This window comes from Onychostoma macrolepis, chromosome 01 (genome assembly GCF_012432095.1).
Source record: "Onychostoma macrolepis isolate SWU-2019 chromosome 01, ASM1243209v1, whole genome shotgun sequence".
Taxonomy (NCBI): domain Eukaryota; kingdom Metazoa; phylum Chordata; class Actinopteri; order Cypriniformes; family Cyprinidae; genus Onychostoma; species Onychostoma macrolepis.
In genome coordinates, this window is record NC_081155.1 from 17,984,826 (window position 1) to 18,010,888 (window position 26,063).

Here is a 26,063-nt window from a genome sequence, read left to right on the forward strand (position 1 = left end):
AGAATTGATGTTTAGGTAGCAGCAGTATGACTTTTAGATGTTAGTCATACTGAAAATAATAGCATGTTTTTTGACCAATTTATAAGAACTACCTCCTTCCCTTCTGCAGTTAAACAAAAAAAATATTTTTGGTCAAAGCTTCAGTTAATACCAAAGCATTAGATTGTCCCTAGACCTGTGCAGTAGGCTTAGAGAACAGCTGGCAGAAATCTGAGCAGTATTGTGGTGTCCTTTTAATTATACGTGGCTGGATTCACTGGTGGGCCCTCTGAGCCAAGGAAATCACTTGTGGAACATTTAGTATTATTGATTACTGATAAAACACAACCGTACAGGGCTATGGACCATGAGGAAAGGTCAGCACCGGTAGCTAGTGATGCATTTGAGATGGACTGTGGCTTTTATTGGACCTCATTTAAAGTTTTCAGGTCACTTACCACGCTTGGGGCCTTTAAAATGCCATTGACAGTTTTATCACGCCTAGACCCTCAGCGGTTCCCCGTTCCACTACACTAAGCAGTTGTTTTAAATAAAGGAATGTTTATTTCTTTGGTTTACTGAAGTGAAATAACTCATCATGTCTCCAGCCTGGCTGTGAGCAAGGTTTTGCAGGTTAAAGTGAGGCTGACTAAGCATTAGATCCTACTGCATGGTTAGGCAGGTGCTTTTACACGGAGCTGTCAGTCTTTTCTCCAGGCCACCTGCTTCAGCTCGGCGTGATATGTCTCTCAAATTGGGCCTCGGGACAGCTCAAGCACACGTGTCCCCATTCTTTCCTTCTGACTTCTCATCCCATAGGGCTTCCCTCCCTTTCTTCTGTCAGCATTTTTTCCTTTTTCTCGTTTACGCTGTAGGAGAAAGTCCCTGCTATGTGTGGCACGACGTCTGACATCTATAGAGATCTATAATTAGTGACTGAATTCTGACAGTGCTGAATCACTCTGTGGTCAGTTGTCTAATTGAGATCTCAAAGAACAATTCAAATGTGCTAAATGCAAGTTTAAATCTAGTAAATGAAGTGGTACGGTCACATCTCAAGAAAATGACTAGAAAGATGCTAAAAACATTCATTGTCGTGACAGTTTGGAGTTCTTCTGGTGCATGGGACAAAGAAACTTTGCATGGTTAGTTGTTTTCTGGTTTTTAACCTTTTTACACCAATTTTCTCGCTGCTGCAGAGATGCAATGCGTGCAACTGCACCAATGCATTTTTTTTTTGCTGTTTTTGGTCACACACTAAGGGCTACATGTCCTAAATGGGGAACATTAGTGTGAGACTGCAATCCCATTAAAGCACAGATGCACGTGATCTACTGACAATGTGCAAATTAAAGAAGACTCATAACGACCAATGCTATCTATCAGGAGTAGAGAAAATTATAGTCACTGTTACAGCCATGTGAAGCACAAAATGGGTTAAGACATGTTTTCTCATTAATATCATTAATAGCCTTCTCTCACAGCAGCTGGAATAATTCAATTTGATCATTTTGATTGTGGATTGTAATTCAGAAAGGTCCATATGACGATCATCAGTGACAGCTTGAGATTCACCTGTAGTCTCCAGTAGTCTACACGTAATGCTAATACACACGAAATGCACGTAGTCACGCAATGCTGATGTTGTTAACATTAACATTTTGAGAACAAAGTATAACAGTAATAATAATTTGCATGGTTTGATGTGGTATGAGCTAAGCGATCATCCGATTTAACCACCATTGGTAGCGCGATGTATTGTAATGCTTTTTTTCTCAGTTGGTCAGAACAAAAATGGTAGACATGTTACTTACTTGTTCAGGTGACATTTTCCGGTGAAAATTCTTATTTGGGTCATACTTCCAAGATGTAGAATCCATGATTCCGAAGTAAAGTGAATATCCACACTGGTGCGGTGACTGACAGCCACACATACTCCTCAAAACATTAGATTTAGATTAGATTAGATGCACAACCCACATAAACATGATAATTCTGCAAATAACTGCAAATGCAGGTTTCAAACAGAGATGACGAAAAAGATGCAAAACTTATGGACTGCAGCTTCAAATACTCTCCTCACATACATTGTGCATCTGAAAGAGATATTCTTACAAACACATATACAGTAAGGTCAGCCGCAAAAAAAAAAAAAAAACTGTTCCCACCTTTTGATTGCTAATTGTTCACTGCATTTCTTTAGTAAATCCTGGCAGTAGTTTTTGAGACCAAAATAAAGTTTGCATTGGCGCAAGCTGTTAGTAAATCCTAAATGTTCTAGTTGATTGATTATACTTGTCTAAAGGTTAATGCCACTTTTAAAGAGGCAATTTCACATGACTTGATTCAGTTTTCCCCAATGCACTTGTTGCAGGTCAAGCACTGTAAAATAACACTCAATTCAACCTGTTTCAACTTTGACCTTGTTTGCCATTGAGCTTTTAAATTGCAAGCATTAATTACCAAACAATCTGCATGATTATGAGGCCTATTGTGACATTCAAATAATAATGATCATATGATATTCTGTGTGAATTAATAAATAGTGCCACAGAAAGGCTAGTTTACTATTTCAATAAGGTTAGCTGGTTAGCTTTGTGTTACTTTTTGTATATTTTGTTACTTGCCTTTTTCTTTTGATTGTCAAGAAAAAAGTGATGTATGAACACTCTCCATTACCATTTCATTTTCTACTTCACTATAACTTGTTTTTTTTTTTTTTTGCCATTTTGCCATTTTGCCACAGGTTATTGCGACTTTTATTTTTTTTCACAGAATTGTGAGATATAAACTCGTAATTCTGAGAAAAAAATTCAGAATTGTGAGTTTATATCTCGCAGTTCTGACTTTATTTCTCAGAATTGCGACTTTATGTCTTGCAATTGCGAGTTTATATCACGCAATTCTGACTTTTTAACTTGCTATTGCGAGTTTGTATCACACAATTATAAGAAAAAAAAAAGTCTGAATTGTGAGATAAACAGTCACAATAACCTTTTTTTATCAGTGGTGGAAACGGGCTCCTGTAGTTTCAAGAAGATGGACCAACACTGAAAATGTTATCCTTTTCTTTTGTTTTTGTCATGCATCACTATTAAGCGTACCTCATTGCCACCAGCACTGAAGTAGGTGGAGTGGCTGTGCTGCTTCATTTATCATTTTAGGTTGAAGGTTTCAATTAGGATTCCCAACTCAAGCAGACTCCCCTTCTTTTAGGCCCCCCATGCAGGATTACTGCCACCCTCTGTGTTTTCTGACACCATGAAAGGATTGTGGCTTGGCTGATAGAAAAAGAGCTTTCTTTTTTAAGTTTCAGCACAGGAGGAACTCACACTTTTGTCTGTTAGATGGCATCTTTTCTTCCACTTGACATCCTTTGCTGTTAGTAACCATGATCATTTCGGCATGGACACCTGAAACACAGTCTTAGGAATCTTCATGGGGAAATAATGAGTTTTCCCACGGCACTTCCAGCCAAATCGTCCATCATTTAAAGGCATTGTGAAGTTGTCGGTAGAGAGCACCCATGTGAATTATTTTATAATTGAAGAGAACATTAAAAATTTATAAAATATTTAAAAAAAAAACTGTTGTAAATATATTTTAATTATTTGAATAGTTTATTATTTGAATATGTTTTAATATGAAATTTATTCCTGAGATAGCAAAGTTTTTCAGCACAGAACAGCACTTTGGTCACTTTTATATATTTTTTTACTTTTGCCACATCAGCTGTGAAATATAATGTGGCACTGCAACTTTTATTTTTTTCACCTGGACCTTTTGTTGATGGCTTTGACAGGACTGTGGGCGTTTCCATGGAAACCCAGTCTCTGTCTGCTGATAAAACTCCAGGAGTGGAGTGTGTCTCCAATTAGACCAGAGTTGTCAGATGGACTTGGAGGACTTTGCATGAGTTGCAGTTGTGGTAACATTTGAATCAATATGTGAATCTGTCTGTCTGACTCTTACATATTATATCTTAAAACTCGGCCATGTTTCACCCAAAAAGTAAAAAAAGTGGGATACTTCTTATTAAAGGTAATAATATCACTCCCTTTGGGGGCTCATAACAACTTCTGTGATTTTTTTTTCAGCTTGGCCCAGTCGTTAATACATTTTTTTTTTTCTTTCTTGTGATGAAAATGTTCATTTTGACATGTCAGCTTTGATGGAACGAAATGTCATATAATGGGGGGTATAAATATCTTAGGTTATAAGCAAATGGTCGACAAGAAGACAATCCTGATTTTAAGGACAAACAGTTTTACATTATTTTCACTCTGTATTATGCTTTGATATTAACCCAGCTGGTTCAACCAGTAAACAGCGTTGGATAGTTATCTATATGTAAAATAGAAATGATCAGCTTTCATTGTCACTATTGACCAGATCATGATAACGATGAAAGCCAGCTCATCCGGAATTCTGGAGGGTTAGCCGCTAGTGCAATGGTTAAATCAGTGCCCTAGGCTCAGAAAGATAGACTTCATCTCCTTATGTTACATAGGACAAGGAAGGAGGTGGTGTTCACACAGTAATACAATCTTGACTGTCTTTCTATTGCTACACTTTTGTTGTCATAATACTATTAAAAACTTCCCCACTGTCCTTATGAAACGACTGTAGTGGGAGTGTTGTGGTGTTTTATTGTTCTCACATTATTATAGAACAGAGAATACCAGATCTGAGGTTCATTTATAAATGTTAGTGCTCCATTTGTCTTGCTGATGCTGTTATTGACACTGACAGTGTTATTCAAGAGAAGGTAAGTCTCGTTGGGGATTGATTGTGTGGTTATGAGTGATACTAGTGTCAGGGAATTCCCTCACTGGAGCACTGAACTCCTTTACAGTAAAACAGGATTGTTCAGTAAGTTGTGAATCTGATGCACCAGGATTGAAGGATTAAAGTATATACCCAGTAATAATATTTTATTATTTACTATTCTGTCATTATTCATTATTTATTAGTTGTTCCAAACCTGCATGTACTTTTTACAAAATTTATTTATTTATAATATTTATTATATATATTATTTTTATAAATATTATGCAAGTGAATAAGGACTGGGGCTGTCAAGACTACAAAAAGCATCATAACATTATTTTAAATGATTTGTGTGTATTTTTTTTTTCTGGTAACACTTTATTTTGATAGTCCCTTTTGAACATTCTGTTGAGACTAAGTAATGTTGCAACTACATGTCAACAAACTCTCATAAGAGTATTAGTAGACTCTCTGCTTCATATCTACTAACTCCTTATTGTGTTGGTCTCCCAACAGATATTGTACTGACTATAAGTAACTTTGCAAGAACATGTCAACTAAATCAAACCCTAACCCTACCAGTCAACTAATACACTACTAACACTCTAATGAGAGTTAGTAGAAATGTAGGTGCAACATTACTTATAGTCAATAGAATGTGTTAAAGGGACCATCAAAATAAAGTGAAACCTTTTTTCTTGGTGTTTTTTTTTTTTTTTTTTTGATTTTCTGAGATGACTAGTCAAATCATTCGATTCATGAATAAATCATTCTGATTTCTGTAAACTGGACTCAAATTGCCTCAACTATTTGTTTTCAATTTGAGCATCACTTATCTTCTTTCGAAATGAATAAATAAATGAAAGAAAGAAAGAAAGAAAGGAAGGAAGAAATAAAGAAAGGAAGTCATTTTTGTGTTGATGAGCAATGTATTTTTTTATTTTATTTTATTTTATTTGTTTTATTTTTAATTTTTGTAATGATACTCTAATTGTAAAACTAAAACAGCCAGCAGGTGGTGGTGATTCATTCAAAACCGCGATTCATTTAGTAACGAAACTGTGACAAGCCGTAATAAATACCATGATAATGATTATAGTAATCATTTACCATGGTATTTACATGGGCAACATTTTTAAATACTTGATTCTGATTGGTCAGTAGCAACATTCTGCAGTCATATGTTTTTATAGTCTGAGGCAACTGACTCCCAACATAGCTGTCATAGTTTCTTACCAGAATCTTTCATCTTTTCTTCACGGCGAGGCCTTGCCGGGGTTTGCTTTGTGATAATGATAGTCTTGACTGTACATTTATCCCTAATGCATCATCTGAACTTTCTGAACTCTGTTTAGTGGAGAGTGTTAGATTGAATACCATTTCTTTCGTTTCTGTAATGAAGCGTAATGCAACATTTGCTGACAATATTTACTGTAATGCCTTATATTAGCTTTTCTTTACAAAGTCATTTCAATCTTTTGTCCCAATGTCAGTTTTTTCATGATCATTAACCCAGTCTAAGATGAATTTGTTTGAGATCACTTATTATGTTCTCCTTTAAAAGTCAGCTATGCTTTGTTTTGATTAAATCTCTTTTAATGTAATACAGTGTTATTCTTTGCATCAGCTTTGGGAATAACTGTGATAAATGTTCAGGCAAATAGGGTCTTAAGCTTTATCAGCTGTATAGGCTGAGTTTGGACAAGGAACTCGAGTTAGTCCTTTGTTGTACTATGGTAATTACTTGGCGTGGGTGTCCTTGAAAATACATTACCCTGGGAGAACGGTCCCAGCAGAGCCCTGCAGCAGAAAGTGAAAACCAGCACTGTTTTATGGGCCCTTTGAGAGCTTAAAGCTTGACTATTGAATGAGTCACTATACATCACATAAAATGTTTCTTAACTGCGCACACTTTATTAGGAATGTGTAGATCTAATCGTGTAGACAAATGTGGTAAATTGCCAGAAATGTCTGCAATGCAAATAATCTCATCTGTCAAAGTAGATAGGCAGTGTTATTTTCACACTGTCCAAATGCACGCTTGTACTTAATAAGGGAAATTTGAGAATTTTGATTATGTGGTGCATTGTTAAACTAAGACTTGCACTTGTGCACTTGACACTCAAGACTTCAGACAAAGTTAGACTCTTTTTGCAATTCAGACCTGACACACATTTTGCTGCTTGTCTTGAAAACATTTTAACAACACTGATACAAAAGGTAAATTGTATAAATATCCATACAGAAAAGTGGCGACACCATGGTACAATGATGATGTCTGATGGTAATACCTTTCAAATATTATATAAATATCCTGTTATTGGTTACACTATTCAAGTACAATTTATATGTTTATTCATTGATCAATTGATTTATCGATTGATTGATTTATTATGTTTTGAAAGAAATTAATACTTTTATTCAGCAAGGACACAGTAAATTGATTTCAAAAATTTGAATTTATCAAATGTTTCTTGAGCACCAAATCAGAAAATTTCTTCAAAATATCAAAATATTTCTTCACATTTCTAAACAATTTTTAAAACAATCTTTCTTTCTTTCTTTAAAAACATTGGACTGTGTCCTATGGTGTGACAGCAAAAAATTTAGAAAATAAATAAATAAATAAACTTAAAATACAAATAACAAATAAAAATGTATCTTCATTCCTAGAGTTACAAATAGCATGAGAGAGGTTTATCTTCAGTGTTAGAGATTATTTTTATTTTTATTTTTATTTTTTCTGTCACACCATAGGACACATTGATACGTCAACTACCCATATATATACTGTATGTAACGGAGGCCAGCGGGTAGGTGCTGTGCAGGTAAACCTCACTCCCCTGATCTCAAGAGGCGGACTAGTGACTGATGCTAGCAGCCGCAGTCTTTAGCCTCCTTGTTAGCCTCCTGGGTTTGAGACCCACTCGGAACAAGAACGAGGTGTGGCGGTGCGGACCCGGGGGGTTACATATATACATATATACAATCTCCTGCTGATTTTGTACGTTTGGCCACTGACAAAGAAATGATCAGTCTATAATTTTAATGGTAGGTTTATTTGAACAGTGAGAGACAAAATAACAACAAAAAAATCCAGAAAAATGCATTTCAAAAAAGGTATAAATTGATTTGCGTTTTTTAGAGTCAAATAAGTATTTGATCCCCTATCAATCAGCAAGATTTCTGGCTCCCAGGTGTCTTTTAGACAGGTAAGGAGCTGAGATAATCTCGGCTTGTTACCTGTATAAAAGCAATCAGTCAATCAGATTCCAAACTCTCCACCATGGCCAAAACCAAAGAGCTGTTCAAGGATGTCAGGGGCAAGACTGTAGACCTACACAAGGCTGGAATGGGCTACAAGACCATCGCCAAGCAGCTTGGTGAGAAGGTGACAACAGTTGGTGCGATTATTCGCAAATGGAAGAAATACAAAATAACTGTCAATCTCCCTCGAACTGGGGCGCCATGCAAGATCTCACCTCGTGGAGTTTCAATGATCATGAGAACGGTGAGGAATCAGCCCAGAACTACACGGAAGGATCTTGTTAATGATCTCAAGGCAGCTGGGACCATAGTCACCAACAAAACAATTGGTAACACATTACGCCATAAAGGATTGATATCCTGCAGCGCCCGCAGGATCCCCCTGCTCAAGGAAGCCCATCTGAAGTTTGCCAATGAACATCTGAATGATTCAGAGGAGAACTGGGTGAAAGTGTTGTGGTCAGATGAGACCAAAATCCAGCTCTTTGGCATCAACTCAACTCACCGTGTTTGGAGGAGGAGAAGGAGGAATGCTGCCTATGACCCCAAGAACACCATCCCCACCGTCAAACATGGAGGTGAAAACATTATTCTTTGGGGGTGTTTTTCTGCTAAGGGGACAGGACAACTGCACCGCATCAAAGGGACGATGGACAGGGCCATGTACTGTCAGGGCTAGAGCAATGAAAATGGGTTGTGGATGGGGTATTCCAGCATGACAATGACCCAAAACACACAGCCAAGGCAACAAAGGAGTGGCTCAAGAAGAAGCACATTAAGGTCCTGAAGTGGCCTAGCCAGTCTCCAGACCTTAATCCCATAGAAAATCTGTGGAGGGAGCTGAAGGTTCGAGTTGCTAAACGTCAGCCTTGAAACCTTAATGACTTGGAGAGTCATTAAGGTTATATATATACAGGCTTTCCTGTAGCTCAAATAGTAGAGCATAGCGCTTGAAATGCCAAGATCATGGGTTCAATTCTCAGGGAAAGCAACAGCTAATAAAAAGTAAAAACTGTAATTTGAATGCAATGTAAGTCGCTTTGGATAAAAGCGTCTGCTAAATGTAAAAATATATATATATATATATATATATATATTAGTGCTGTCAACTGAAAAAAATGTAATCGCGTTAATCACAGTCACGGGCTGTGATTAATCACAAATTTAAAATACTAGGATTTACCTGTAAATGTGTTGAAAAAGAAATGCATGAAACTAGTTTAAGGAAACAGAACCGTTCACACTTCCACCAGGTATGAGACATAATCCTTATTATTCTTTTATCATTATTCTTTTGTTTTTATTCAGCCATTATCAGCATTTATACTGGCAATAAAACGTTTACCAAGCCACATTGCTTCAATCCCAGTATACATTTACCCAACTATTATCAAAAGTATTTCTAAATAAATACAAAAAAACATTTTCTTGCGACCTTATGGAGTAATTTATGAGATTAATAGTACACTTTTACTCAGAACTCACTTCAAACCACCATCGAGTGTTTGTAATAACTTCCTTTTGCGATCACATGTGGAATTTGGTCGTTTACTGTTGTTAAAATATGCTATTTATAGCCTTTTATATCGCTGCACAAATTACCATTTCAGATGTACACATTCAATCTCAAGAAAATCACATACAGACCATATCTATCGTAATCGTGTGTTTATTATCTTATATAATCTATAGTGGCTGTTGTCATGTTTATTTCTGCTGTGTAAAAGCCTTAACATGAATGCTCTGGCTGAAACTCACGTTATTTGTGATGTTACAACCGCCTTTTAAACATTAATATTTACTAATACACATTAGTAAAAGGATCTATTTTCATTGTTATTTGTCTATATACACTTTGAGCGGCTGTGGTACATTAAAAAAGTAGCCCAAAAAACCGCAACCCACGGCTCTGTAATTTTTTCTCGCGACTATATTTTCAAATTAGCCCACTTGTGCCGTTACCCTGGCAACACTGGTGCTGTACCCTCATCACACAATGATAGATGACCTTCCGCGCTGCGATGACGGGAAGAAGTTGGGGTCAAACCTTATCAAACAATTAATCTGCGTTAAAAAAATATTAACGCGTAAATTTTTTTTGATTAATCGCATGCGTTAACGTTGACACCCCTAATATATATATTAGTGCTGTCAAACGATTAATCGCGATTAATCCCATCCCAAATGAAAAGTTTTTGTTTACATAATATGTGTGTGCACTATGTATATTTATTATGTATATATATATATATATATATACAAACACATGCATATATATATTTAAAAAAATATGTTGTTTATATATTAAATATATTTATTATAATATAATAATATAAATATATAAATGCATATACAGTATATTAGTGCTAATCGCATCCAAAATAAAAGTTTTTGTTTACATAATGTGTGTGTACTGTTTATTTATTATGTATATATAAATACACACACATACAGTATATATTTTGAAAATATTTACATGTATATGCATTTATATATTTATATTATAATAAATATATTTAATATATAAAAATAACATATTTTTTTTAAACATATACATGCATGTGTTTGTATATATAATAATCGTTTGACAGCACTAATATTGTCACGGGTTCGTCGGGACCAAGGAAACGCAGAGACATGGAATCAAATGACTTTATTGACAAAACTACTATCGACTGACATAACCAAAATGACAATATAGACAATCTAAGACTGAACGCGGACTCTTGGCGGCGCTCTGGTGGCGCTCTGGCGGCGCTGAGATAGGGAGGCGCCCCGTGGCGCAGGCACAGAGGGGCGCTCTGGAAGTGCGGACTCTTGGGGGTGCTCTGGAAGCACGGAGATAGGAAGGCGCCCTCGTAGCGCAGGCACGGGGGAGCGCTCTGAAAGTGCAGACTCTTGGGGGTGCTCTGGAAGTGCGGAGATAGGGAGGCGCCTTCATGGCGCAGGCACTGGGGTGTGCTCTGGAAGCGCGGACTCTTGGGGCGCTCTGGAAGCACGAAGCTGGATGGGACCAGCGGAGACGTAGGAGGGCTGGACGGGACCAGCGGAGACGTAGGAGGGCTGGACGGGACCAGTGGAGACACAGGAGGGCTGGACGGGACCAGCGGAGACACTGGGGAACACTTGCGAGGAGCAGGCACTGGCGGGCACTTGCGAGGGGCAGGCACTGGCGGGCACTTGCGAGGGGCAGGCACTGGAGTCCACGACATCCCCTCGTACTCTACCAATAACCCTAGGGGTACTTGTGGGATAGTCGTATTCACTGTCGGTGGGCATGCCATACTCTCTGTTGGTGGGCTTGCCATACTCTCTGTTGGGCGGGCTTGCCATATTCTCTGATGGTGGCCGGAATTTCCCCACGAACGGCGGGCTTGGCAGCCAAACCGGCCTGAGGTTTGCCCAGCGGGCCGGGACCAGCCGCATACAGCGGCGGGCTGGGACCAGCCGCATACGGCGGCGGCCCGGAATCAGCGGCGGCAGGCTGGTGCGGGCAACGACTTCCATCTTCGGTTTCGGTTCATTCTTCTGTCATGGATTCGTCGGAACCAGGGAAACGCGGAGACGTGGAATCAAATGACTTTATTGACAAAACTACTATTGACTGACATAACCAAAATAACAATATAGACAATCTAAGACTGAACACCAGGACAAGGAAACACAGGGCTTAAGAACACTGGGAGACTAGGAAATTAACTACACAGGGCTGGGGACTAATTAACTAAACAAGGACAGGAACACCAAATATGGTCACAAGAGGAGGGGAAACACAAGACGCTGAGACACAGTCTGACAAATATATATATATATATATATATATATAAACCATTCAGAGGTTTAGATTTGGCATTGAATTTGTGTTGTGACGATAATTCCTGTTTGATTTTTAATGGGAAGATTTAAGGGGGCACTTGAGGTCTGTTCACACAGGCATGCCCTTGCGAATGACTGCATTTTTAATTATTGGTCTATGTGTGTATACTGTTGATGGATGTCTTTGATTGTTGTGAGCAGCCCCTCACCTGTTCATAATTCTTAAAGCAACAAACAAACCCAGCCGTTTTTCTGACCCATTGGTTTGGAAATAAACAAACTTAGGCTCGATGCTTGTGTTTATCATTAAATGTGCCAAATGACCTACGTTGACAGACCTGCTTTAGCCTATGTATGCAGCTCAGTCCAAATGTGATAAAAACAAGTATTTTGCACAAGTCTTCATCTATGATTCTTCTCGTCCACAGGTGACCACCCTGGTCAACACTAGTAACAAAGGTCCATCCAGTAAGAAAAAGGGACGCTCCAAGAAAGCTCACGTGCTGGCTGTGTCTGTGGAGCAGGCGACCCAGAACTTTCTAGAAAAGGGTGAGCAGATTGCTAAGGACAGCCAGGACCTGAAGGAGGAGCTTATCGCAGCTGTAGAGGACGTTCGCAAGCAAGGTGAGCAGCTGAGATCACCCTGAGGCACTGTCCCAAAACAAAATCTGCTGAATATTTGTTCCAACGTCCCATCAACTAACCAAACATATATTAAGGGTTTTCTTTTTAAATCCATTTTGGCATACTGGCCAAAGCTCTGTCTATTAGTCATGTTTGGCTTGAGAAAGTAGAGAAGAATTTTAGGGTCATGTGGGAGCCAATGAGACACATTATCTGTCACATTATCTGACCCTAAAAGACATTAATGTGCCAATTTGCTGAGTGCTGTGGGCTTTTAGCCTATGTGCTGCAGTTTGCAGACAGCTAAGCTAAAGTTGTCTTTTCCTTTTTCACCTATAAGTCCTGCCTATTATGCACAGCCCTTATCTAGCAGCACATTACTCTCTCTCTCTCTCTCTCACCAAGTTTTCTCTCCTTTATTTTCTGTTATGATCGTTCCCATACACACTGTGTGCCTTTCCAGTACTTGCATGCTCATTGGTTTGGACTGAAGTTAGTGTTTGCTCAGCCAAATTACCTCTATGAAAATGGCAAACAGCTATTGATGGTGTTTCACAGAGCATTCATCATCCCATAAACACAGCCGAAGAGCAATTATGAGGTTGCGGAGAAGAGAAAAAAGACACTTTTAAACCCCAAAAGCTGAAATGTATTAGCTGTCATTGTATCGTATTAATAATAATCTGTTTTCTCTTTTTGTGGTTTGTTTTGAGGATTCTTTGATGAGGTAATAAATGTGAAATCTTTATTTAATTTGTTTAGTTTGGTGGTGGATTAAATTACTTGCTAATATAATATTAATGGGTGTCTGGAGTGATTCTCTCTCTTTCTGGGACTTTAAATATGAGCTAATTCAGAAGAAAAGAAAGAAGAAAATCAGTGTATGGGGACCATACAACAATTCTTTTTACAGTTCCCACAGTCATGGGGAACCTAGAAATATTGGTGGATTTTAAAATAAGGATTTCCAGGCCTGTAAAATTAATGGAAATATAATAATATAATTATAATTGTCAGGATTTCCTGCTACTGTGAGGAGCGAGGAGACGATGGAGAATTACGAATGACAATCTTTTAATGAACATCCAAGGGGTAACACAGGGCAGGCAGGAACACACACGCAGCACAACATCGACGTTTAACACTGGACACCAAACAAAGGGCAGAACACACTTTAAATACTCAACTAAACAAGGGGTAGATGAGACACACCTGAATTCAGTGAGCACCGTCAAACACAAAGGAAAACTGGGTCACGGGTGTCACGGATCAACCAGGCTCCTCCACCAATCACACATAGCGATCACAGTCACCTGAGTTTTAATCCAAACCACCTGCACCTCATCAACACTCATTAAGATCAACACTACTTAAGCACACACCTCACACCTGTCACTGTCCGATCTCGACTTCACGAAGTGGACTCTCACCCTCAATGCTTGGATACTTACCTCTCGAAAACTTACCTCCTCCCCCAGATCATCGGTGTTCCCCCGTGTCTCCTACGCCTGTCTGTCTTCATCTGTCGTCCCAGCTAGCAGTCAGTCTCAGTCCGAGGTGTATGCACATCCCATCCTCCACGAGTTCCTGGCAACGCAACCACCAACAAGATATCCTTTATCAGTCCTCGATACCACTATTATCATCTCTATCATCCTGCAATATTTACCCGTCTGCTCATCTCAATAAAATCCTGTGTATATTCCATCATCCTCTGTGTCTGGTCTGCTTCATGTAACAGAAGATCGGACCTTTAAAGAGCGATTCAAGATGAGTCGGACGGACCCCTTCCAGGAGCTCGTGGACAACCTATACCGCGTCCTCACTGTTGCTCCTCCACCGGCACCGGCCATCACCTCCGTATCCACCATCACCACTTCATCTCCGCCGTTAACCGCCAGTCCCATGGCCAAACCAGCGCCGTTCTCTGGCGTGGCGGAGGAGTGCAACGGTTTTCTTCTACAATGCTCACTCTACATCGAACATCAACCTCACCTCTACCCCACAGAAAGATCCAAAATCTCCTTCCTCATTTCACTCCTCCAAGGCAAAGCCCTGCAATGGGCAGAGACGATCTGGGCCCAAGCCGGTAATATCACCCAATCCTTCAATAACTTTGTTTCTCATTTCAGAGAAGTCTTTGGACGGCCACATGGGGATCCCACCACCAGTGACCAGCTCTATCACCTCCATCAGGGATCTCAGCCAATCGCTGAGTATGCGCTGAACTTCCGTACACTCGCTGCAGCCAGCGGCTGGAATGAACGCTCACTGATTACCGCTTACCGCCAAGGATTAGAGCCAAGACTTCGCTTACAAATGGCGAGTTACGATGACCGCTTTGGTTTGGAAAATATGATCCAACACTCCATTCGATGTTCCTCCCGCATGCAAGCCTGCTCCGATGAACAGAGTTACTGGAACCGTTGCACTCCCCCACACCGTCACCCAGAGACCTATTTTCCTCCAGAACCAGAGACAGAGCCCATGCAGACGGACTCTATGCGGCTGACACCCGCTGAGTGGCAGAGGCGGCTATCCAAGGGACTGTGTCTCTACTGTGGCGGCGGAGGGCATGTGATATCTGCGTGCCCCATTCGTCCACCTAGACTATTGGTGAGTTCCATCCAACCTGTTCCCCAAAACATGTCTCCGTTCACTATATCCATGACGCTTCATATCTCGGAGCCTCTGCCGCCAACTCAAAATCCCTACAGCGATCAACCCCAAAACTTACCAAATCCAATCCATAACGGGAAAGTCTCTGTCATCATCAAGTTAAACTTCTAGCTGGCTCCATAACTCTCCGTGTGGGCCTTTTTCACGAGGAGACCATCAGGCTTCTGGTTCTAGAGGAAACCAACATTGATATCATTCTGGGTCGTCCGTGGTTTGCGATCCATGAACCCCAACTGGCCTGGCACATCGGAGACGTCCTGAAGTGGGGCAACCAGTGCTTCCCAGACTGCTTCCCTCAACTCTCTCGACCTTCTCGATCCATCAAGACCATTCTTCCGCTAAATGCCACCTCCATAGAAAGTCCAGTAGACCAGCAATCGATAGACATCCCCAAGGATTACGCCCACTTCAGAGACGTCTTTTGCCCGAAGAAGGCCTCACAATTACCTCCACACCGGCCATGGGACTGCGCGATAGATCTGCTTCCAGGTGAGCCAGTGCCCAAAGGAAAAATCTATCCCCTATCAATCCCAGAGCAGAAGGCCATGGAGGAGTATATAGAAGAGGCTCTCCAATAGGGTTACATCTGACCGTCCACCTGCCCTGCTGCTTCCAGTTTCTTTTTTGTGGCCAAGAAGGACGGAGGCTTGCGGCCCTGTATCGATTACCGATCACTCAACATCACTGTGAAGTTCCGCTACCCACTTCCTCTCGTCCCTGCAGCTCTGGAACATCTCCGTGGTGCCACAGTCTTCACCAAGCTAGACCTCCGCAGCATATACAACCTCATCCGGATACATGAGAGGGACGAATGGAAGACTGCCTTCGTGATTCTCCAAGCCTTGTCGGTTGATCCCCCTAAAGAACCTACCCACAGCCATGGAAACGGCGGAACTAATGTTTAACCACGTGTTCAGGTATTTTGGCATTCCCAGGATTTGCCAGGATATCGTATCCGACCGTGGACCCCAATTCATCTCCAGAGTCTGGAAGAATTTCCTCAAACTCCTAGGTGTGACCGTCAGTCTCTCGTCTGGATACCACCCGCAGACCAACGGGCAGACGGAGAGAAAGATCCAAGAAATTGGATGTTTCCTACGAACCTTCTGCCACGGTCACCAGCACTCTTGGAACCAGTTTATTGGCTGGGCCGAGTACGCCCAGAACTCCCTTCGTCAACAAACCACTGGACTCACTCCCCTCCAGTGCGTACTCGGTTTCCAGCCACCTTTGTTCCCCTGGAACGGGGAATCTTCAGATGTACCTGCGGTGGACCACTGGTTCCGAGAGAGCGAGAGGGTCTGGGACGAAGCACACCACCACCTTCGGTGAGCGTTGAGCAGGCGCAAATTGACAGCAGACCTTCGACGCTCCGACTCACCCCCTTACCAGCCTGGTCAGAAGGTCTGGCGGTCCACATGAGACATCAGACTGCGCCTGCCCTGTAAGAAGCTTGCTCCCAGATACGTTGGCCCCTTCGTCATCCAGAAGCAGATAAACCCAGTCACATTTCAACTCAAACTATCCCCTCAATACAAGATTCACCCCACCTTTCATATCTCACTCCTCAAACCTTACCACCCTCCTGTCTCTTCATCCACAGAGCCTGGCCGGACCACTGAACCCCCTCTCCCACTGATTCTGGAGGACGGAGCAGTCTACGAGGATCCATCCTGGATTCCCGACACCGTGGTGGTAAGCTGGAGTAACCTCATTGATTGGGAAGGGTATGGACCAGAGGAGAGGTCATGGATTCCCAGAGACGACATCCTGGATCCAACTCTGATGGAGGAATTCCACTCAAACTTCCCCAACCGCCCAGCACCCAGAACCAGAGGAAGACCACCACGGCGCCGGTTCCTCAGGAGCGGGCCATGGAGAGGGGGGAAATGTCACGGATCAACCAGGCTCCTCCACCAATCACACACAGTGATCACAGTCACCTGAGTTTTAATCCCAACCACCTGCACCTCATCAACACTCATTAAGATCAACACTACTTAAGCACACACCTCACACCTGTCACTGTCCGATCTCGACTTCACGAAGTGGACTCTCACCCTCCATGATTGGATACTTACCTCTCGAAAACTTACCTCCTCCCCCAGATCATCGGTGTTCCCCCGTGTCTCTTACGCCTGTCTGTCTTCATCTGTCGTCCCAGCTAGCAGTCAGTCTCAGTCCGAGGTGTATGCACATCCCATCCTCCACGAGTTCCTGGCAACGCAACCACCAACAAGATATCCTTTATCAGTCTTCGATACCACTATTATCATCTCTATCATCCTGCAATATTTACCCGTCTGCTCATCTCAATAAACTCCTGTGTATATTCCATCATCCTCTGTGTCTGGTCTGCTTCACGTAACAACGGGGAGCACATTGGGAGCAAAACACAACAAAACACAAAGACAGTCCATGGGAGTGACAATATTATACTATTTTTTTTTTGTTTGTTTGTTTGTTTGCAGTCTTGGTAAGAGCACCTTTTAAAAATCTTACATAATGTAGTATATATTTTTCCACAGGTCCGCAGTGAGATATCCCTGTTCAATGAGTTTTTAAGAGTAAGTTTTGGTGAAAATATACAAGCTTTTTTCAGGTACTGCAGGGAAGGGACTGCTGCACTGACAGATGGAGACTGAGCCAAGCCCCCCGGCTGCAGGGGCAGAATTAAGTGTGTTAAAATACTCTGCGTGGACCATTAGCAAGCCGACCTTTAACTGTGATGAGGTTAATGAACACTGGACATAATGGTCTGAGTGGTTTGCCACTCCCAAGGCTGACCGTCTGGTACTCACTGTGAAACAGGGGCTAAAAGACAAAGAAAATACTTAAAATAGAAATTAGAGGTGTGATTTTTGAAAATAGATTTTGATTTAATTGTCACTTGTGTCCCATAGTTATTGATTTATTAATTTAATGACAATGAAAACTCACTTGGTGAAACTTTCAAACAAAAGACAATTAAAGAATGTTCACTTCCAGAATAAAAATGTCCTTATAATTTACTCACCTCTATGTCATCCAATATGTTCATGTCTTTCTTTCTTCAGTCATAAAGAAATAAAGATTTTTGAGGAAAACATTCCATATAGTGGACTTCAGTGGTGGTCCAAATTGCAGCTTCAAAGGGCTCTACACGATCCCAGATGAGGAATAAGTCTTATCTAGCGAAACGATTGGTCCGCTTAAAAAAAAAAAAAAAATATATATATATATATATATATATATATATATACTTTTTAACCACAAATGCTCGTCTTGCACTTGCTCAACCGCACACATTACGTAATCATGTACGTGTGACGTAGGCGTAAGTACCAACCCAGTGTTTACAAAGCAAACATGCAAAGCAAGGCAAACACCCTTTACAAAAAAAGAAAAAAAAAAGTAGAACAATAATGTCAGATTATTTGGAAGTTGGAGAGTTTCTCTTCGACTGAAGAAAGAAACTCATGAACATCTTGGATGGGGGTAGGCAAATTATTCTGGAAGTGAACCAATCCTTTAAACTGCTAGTCAATTATAAGACCAAACAAATCTATGAAACAGTCATTTTTCACTGTTGCTAGCTGCTCATCTGATTTGACATTTGTTTAAAATAAGTTACAAATGCCTTACCCTCCCACATGAGCTCTTCAATGTAAAATTGCATATTAAGACTTTTCAGAGAAATGTAAGTGCATTTTTGTCCTGTTCAGCTTGGGGTTTGTTTACATGATTTAATAATATACTTTACCATATTTATCTTAGTGTTTCAGAAGGTCAAGTATGGAATCAAAAGACAATGCAGAAGATACACTGCAGAATGAAAACAAGACTGCAGTGGTTTTCCAACAAGGTTGCAGTAATGAGGGTCATCTCAGGGATCAGTAGACTATTTGGCTAATGCTAGCCTTTTTAAGTTGCTCTACCAAGGTCCATAAAACCTGGAGAAATTTGTTAGCGTTCCCATTCATCGTAACTGAAAATTATGTAATTGTAATTTTATTTTGTTGTGTTTTTGTTTTAAATGATGAAAAAGTGATGACCCATTCATCTCAACATTGTATAAGTCACTGTTTTTTATTTTTTTTTTGTAATGTTTTTTTTTTGTTTTAAATTATGAGAAACCGATGACCCATTCATCTAAACTTATTATTAGTCACTATATATATATATATTTTTTTTTTTGTTGTTGTTTTGGCACAAACTCACGGAATACTGATGAATACACATGATCATTTTCTCAGTAGTCTTAATTTGCTACCAAGCTGAAGCTGAAGTAGTGGCAATCCCAATGGATATAGTTTTGTCATCAGTTTCTCTTCATTTAACAAATTTAATTATTGTTCATATAAAATATATAGAAAACAAACATTGATCTCTTTCACATCCTCTCTCTGGTCAAAAATAATTAGCATTAATATCTCTGTCTGACTCTTGTTACCTACAGTACCACTCTTTACAGAGTGCAAGTATAGGCCTGTGTGTGTGTGTGTGTAAAACCTTCAAATTATCTCTTATCAGGCAGCATCTGGAAGTAGGCAGGCTGTCAACCTTGTGTCTACAAAGATGATGTCTGCTCAATCTGGTTTATTTAAGTCAGCGTAGATGAATCCACTGCCCTTGATACCACACTGTCCTGTCTATTCAGTAGTTGGCAGAAATTATTTCTGATAGAGTGAGGTGAAGGAATTTAGTTTTATGTATATATATGGTTTTTTTTTTTTTTTACTTATGATTTAGTTTCTCTGGAGAAATAAGCATTGCACTCATTAAATATTGACTTGGTTATCTCTAACACTCACTTTCATTTATTCTAGGTCATCAGATGTGATATTACAGTCTGGTGCTTTGCAAATAGGTTTAAAACAGTTTTTAGCTTTTGATTTCTATGCCATTAGCATGACCAAACATCATTGCAAAAATAAGGATTGTTTCACATAGCTTGGATGAGAATTTGTCTGAATGTGTCTGTTCTTTTGACTTGTTTAATTATACTGGGGGTAGAAAAAAGCGCTAGGGTGGAAATAAGATTATAACCTTCTGTGGTAATCCGTGAAGGTAGAGCTGCCACAACAATGCACAGAGCCAGAGGACAGTGCTGACATTTCCCCTGGAAGTGGAGGGGCAGCATCGAGGCTCTGTTAAGAATAGCTGGCATTCTGTCGTTTCAGTTCACTGTGTGAGAGAAACAGCAGAACACGCACATACACTAAAGTACAGCCATATTTATTATGTGCACGCAAGTGTTCACCCACACAGAGCCTGTACAGGCTTAAAAACAAATATTCTCTCTTTCCCTAGACTCTGGGAAGTCAGTTTGCCACAGTCTTTCTTCTCTGTATATCATTCTCAGATTCAATGACATTTGCTAATGTCTCAGCCGGGCTTTTTGTAAGCTTTCATTAATCAACTCTGTCCTGCCTGCGGCTCCTGTTCAGATGGAAGGTGGGAGTCCACTTACTGTAGGGTCATTAATAGATTCTGTCAATGAACCTTGAAATAAATTAATCATTTTTACTTCAGCAAGCATGCCACAGTAACATTCTGACAGTCTGAATCAGTTTTTTTCCTCCTAAGTATAACACATACATACAGTACATAGAAAGTGCTACTTTTGAATACATAAAAGTTCAGGAGGTGCGTGGTCAGCTAATAATGTCAATCACAATGAAAGAGTATTAAAAAGCTGCTTACATCACTCCTGTGCCAATCTACAAATGGCTTTTTTTTATTAATTTTTTTTTTATTATAGACTTTATTTTCTGCATAGCGATTTCTACTTTTGTGGTTAAAGTTCTAAAAAGTTAGAATTGGAAAATGGACTTCACTGCATTTCAGTGAGTGTTTGACATAAAACTGGCACATTGTTTTCCAGACACCAGCAACCCCCTGTACACTGGTTTTCTGTAGTGTGCTGTTTCACTAATGAACACTCTTGGCAAACTTGCCTGTACTCGCAATTTATTTCACTGGTAAACAGATGCACAGCTATTAATAAACCATTGACATGTCCATGCAGCTTTAGTGGGTTTCGAATTAAAAATGCACAAGGGATTTGCAGTGTGGTGGAACTCAACATATGTTGTTTGCTTTTGTCTTGGTTGTTTTGTGTCTCTGTGCAGGTGAGACAATGCGCGTGGCCTCCTCAGAGTTTGCGGATGACCCTTGCTCCTCTGTGAAACGTGGCACCATGGTCCGTGCCGCCCGCGCCCTCCTCTCTGCCGTCACTCGCCTCCTCATCCTGGCTGACATGGCTGACGTCATGAGGCTCCTGGCTCACCTCAAGATCGTATGTTCGCTTCTTATTCATTTCTCACTGGCCATTTTTCCACAGTTGCAGTTCATTTGTGAAATTAATCACAGTTTATTTGTCATTTAATAATAATACTTTTATTTTATTTCATTTTATATATTTACTGTGTTATACCTTCCTACTCTCCACTAGCCACTTCAAATATATTACTCCTTAACATTTACACTTTTATATACATTAAATGACCACATTTTTGTTGCCTTTGAGAGCTGTCTCATGTTGAATTCATTGTCATCTTTTTTTCCCCTTTTTCATTTTGATTGAGTGTTTAAAGCTTCATCGCTGCAACTGTCTTCACAGCTGGTCACTGTTCACCGGTTCAGAACAAGCCAGACCTGCCTCTCAATTGTTTCAATATCCAAGGAAACCTATATCAAGGGCACAAGAAGTTATATTTATTATAATACAAAGAAACTGTAAACTTTATCTGGAGTCTTGCTGTTTATTTGCATAGCGCATATTGCCGAAGCAACAACCTCCTGGCATAACTTTGCAACAGACTATTAAAATGCAAAAATAACTTTCTCAGATATTCACTTCATTCACTTGCTTCTGGTCATCAGTTAGGCTCCCATATTTTGCATTTATATTTATGGTGTATATAAGACTATTTTGGCAGAATTGAGTCTTTTTGCATTTGTATCTTAATTTCCACACCCATAATCTTTGCTTCTAGTTGCACTATTCTGCTTTCTTTCGATTTTTGTTCCCCACCGGCACTAAGGCAAACACAATTCTTCTTCTTCTTTTTTTAAGTTTAGGGATTTAAAACACTTTTTTGTTTACTAGCAGCCTCTCTGTTATATAATCACTAAACAAATTTAAGAACTAAGATCTGTGAAACTTAATGGTTGCGAAAGGAGAGCTTTTAGAGTGTAGGATGAGGCTGAGAAACTTTTAGATGTCCCACAAGGGACAAAGCACCTCCTTGTTCTTCTGCTAGTCTCATTACGGAGAGTGAAAACTGTCAGAATTATATGTGCCCCAGGAGAAACAATAATAAGCACTACAAAAGTTAACTGTCACTCAATCACATCAGTTAAAGTGCTTTATGGAACTTTTCTACTACCTTTCATTTTATGGATGATGTTTAAACAGTTGAATGTTTGTTTGTGTGTGTGTGTTGATTTACAGGTGGAAGAAGCTCTAGAAGCCGTCAAGAATGCCACCAATGAGCAGGACTTGGCCAATCGCTTTAAGGAGTTTGGAAAAGAGATGGTCAAACTCAACTATGTTGCTGCTCGCAGACAGCAGGTATTATGAAATATCACAGTTGTTATCTATCTATCTATAATATAAGCAGTAAGGTACAAGAAGCCATGCTGTATTGTGTAGGTCTTGGCTGAAGGGCGTTAATAGGAAGCAGAATTTTTTAAGTAAATTGATTAAATGCTATCCTTTCACTAAAATGTTACTGACAGTGACAGTAAATGGCAAGATAATCATCTTATAAAACTCAAATAAAAACAGAATAGGAACTGTTCTCATCCACTGTGTCATTTATTTTTTAATGCCATATGTAATATTTCCTCAAACACATACATCTGCTTGTCTCTCAGCAAAACAATTGTCTTCAGCATAGCTCGAGTTTGTAAGCGTCATTACAGTGCAAACTGATGAACATACAGTACCATACCTGAAACAGAAAACTAATAAATACAGTAATATTCCTTCCACTCTTTGGAAACTGTGGACTTTCACTCCAGGGTTGCCAGGTCTGTGTAACAAAACCTTGCTATTCAAAACTAGCCCGGTTGTGTTCCAGAGGAAAATGGCTATTAAAATCACGTTTCAGGGGGTCAAAATTGTGTTCCAGGGGTGGTGGGTCTCGCTTCAACCCACAGAATGATAAAAAAAAAAAATGGCCCGCTGCAGCAGTATAAAAGTAGCTCAGTTTTGTGGGAAAACTACAGATTTGGCAACATGGTTCCACTCAGACACGTGCACACATCAAGGTTTCTCCCACATGAAAAGAGTTTCTTTGTTGGAGGAAGGGCATGGCCTCAAAATTAAAGGTGAATGACACCAGCAGGAGTCACTCATAAGTCATTACATTGATGCAGTTAATTTTGCTGAAATACATAATAGAACAGTTTTAATGCTATATTGATTGTATATGTTGCTAAGGGTGTTGCACAGTGATACAATGAACCATTGGTTGAATCAATAATTGTTGTGCTTTAATCCCTTAACTGTCCAAGATCGGCGACAGCCTCAGATTATTGATGTTTCACTATGTTTCACATAGTGGTTCCCTCGAGTGGTACGCAGAGGAATCACTAAATTAAATATAAATTAATGTTAAAACACATTACATTTTAATTTAATCTTTATTTGAGTAAAGTTCTTGTATTGTATACATTTAAGTACAGTACGGTTTTTATTTAACTTTTAGGTACAACACATTTTGATTTATCATTATTTAAGTTTTTTATTTTGGCCTACCTGTTTGTAAGCACTGAGCTGTGCTAATGTTCAAACTGTGTATTTACAATGTTAAAGTGGCTGACAACATTACATATTCTTATTAGTAATAAAACTGCCACGTTTTCGAACTGTGCAGAGTTGTAGCTGAATAGTTAGGACTACTACGCTACTGTATTTTAATGTTGGTCATTATGGTGGTACTTGGAGAGCCAATGTTTTCTGAGGTGGTACTTGGTATAAAAAGATCGAGAACCACTGCTTTAACATGAAGAATAAATAAATAAATAAATAAGCACAGCTGTTGACCAATCAGAATCAAGGACTGGTACTAACCAAGAATATATGTTATATAAGTTATAAACGCATGAATTACAGTTTGAAGGTCCTTCATAGAAAGCATCTTCTTGATTTTAATAGGAAGAAACTGCTTTTCACAACAGTACTAATCTGCTTATCAAAAGACAACACAGGATCAAAGACAACACCAAGGTTTCTAACACGATCACGTACATTTGATGACAGAGGGCCAAGCTGCTTGACAATGCCAGTGGACACAGCTGTTGGACCAAAAACCATTATCTCGGTTTTATCATTATTTAACTGTAAAAAAAACGGAACACCGTAGGACATTTTAGCCAGAGATGAGAAATAGTTTCCCAGATTCACAGAAAAAGATCTGTCCTTAAGGTAGGAAGCAAACCAGTTCAGCACAGATCCCTGAAAACCAGCTATTTGATCAAGTCTTTGAAGAAGGATGTCATGATCTATTGTATCAAATGCTGCACTTAAATCAAGCATGATTAAGATACAGCAAGAACCAGAGTCAAGGGAAAGTAAAATATCATTAGTAACCTTCACCAGGGCAGATTCGGTACTATGAAATTCTCTAAACCCAGACTGAAATCTATCAAAATGTATGTATGTTATGTTTGCATGTTTATGTTCACTAAGTAATTTTATAAAATAAAATAAAATAAAACATTATTATAATTTGGTTTTCTTTGTAGTTAGGTTTATGACTTTTTATTAACTTTTACAGCATTTTACCCATATGATGAAACTCACAAAGCTTTGAATGCAGGAAAGAGCAATTATGGGATGGATAGTTGCATAGCAACTGTCAGTTAAATTTGAAAATTAATTTAATGCAATGAAAATTTTCCTTAAGGTCTCATAAGTTTATAAGTCCATTTAATCTTCTGCTTTACAGTACAGTCGTTTTGGATACCTGATGAAATACAACAGACCTGCCAACCTGTAGGTATTTTGCATAGCAAGTATGCATTTTGACCTTAAAGTATGCAGGTACAATTTGCGACTACTTAAAAAGCCAGTGGCGCCCACATGATGTACGCGAGTCAGACTCAGCAGCAGTGCGCTGAAAAGCAAAAGACTTCGAGTAATAAATGTTTTGGTGCAGTCGTCAACGCCAAGATAACTTTGTATTCTGAGCTGCCCCAGTGTCCCTAAAGTCTTTCTTGGCGGTCTGTGACTGTCTCACAACATTTGTCAGGTCCACACAAAAGTCAAACAAAAAGGCGGGCTTTACTCTTCACAGAAGCCGAGTGACGCAATATTAACGGTCAGAGTGTTTCTGTGAGGTAAGAAGTAAGTAGCCTAGTTGTAATACATTTAACAATTGACAACTGTTACAGGACAGAAATTTTAAAAGGACCAACAGTAATATGCAGGGATGTTGTTTGTGTGTGTGTGTGTGTGTGTGTGTGTGTATACATATATATATATATACACATAGTGTATCTTGCCGACATGTGGTCACGCGGTTCATGTATCGCTCAATAGTATCGCCGTCAACCTGTTTGAGTGGGTTAAAGCGGGACAGATAGCAGCAGCAACTCTGTTTGCATCAATTTTCGGTAAATATGAACGCATAATGTTGTTACACTGACTATAGTAGCATTAATAATGTTTTTCTTTGTTTCAATTTGGAGAGAAGGGGGATACATTTACATTATTCATGCATTATGCATTATTTTTCTCGTTCTACTATGGTCATATTTACTCATCCTAATGTTATCTTGCGTGGCTCACTAAGTAGGCCTATGCACAATGCTAAACCCCAAATGTTTTTAAAAAAATTTTCAGTAATAAAAATGCTACATACTGTATACAAGGCAACCAACTGCACTCAACAAAACATTTTATTATATATCCAGGGAGAGGGTATACATTTTTC

At 39.6% G+C, this 26,063-nt stretch overlaps 1 protein-coding gene across 7 annotated transcripts in view; it reads left to right on the forward strand.

Annotated features, from left to right (window-relative positions):
• ctnna2 (catenin (cadherin-associated protein), alpha 2) overlaps positions 1–26,063 on the forward strand; it is a 489,293-nt gene that overhangs the window by 81,183 nt on the left and 382,047 nt on the right. For 4 of the 7 annotated variants that reach the window (XM_058790110.1, XM_058790098.1, XM_058790121.1 and 1 more), the window contains exons 3-5: positions 12,261–12,456; positions 21,249–21,415; positions 22,574–22,693. In XM_058790110.1, the coding sequence (XP_058646093.1) occupies positions 12,261–12,456; positions 21,249–21,415; positions 22,574–22,693 (483 nt within the window). Of the gene's footprint in view, positions 1–12,260; positions 12,457–21,248; positions 21,416–22,573; positions 22,694–25,199; positions 25,475–25,640; positions 25,744–26,063 lie in introns of those variants that run through there. The other 3 variants (XM_058790072.1, XM_058790064.1, XM_058790082.1) reach the window with 3 other exon arrangements.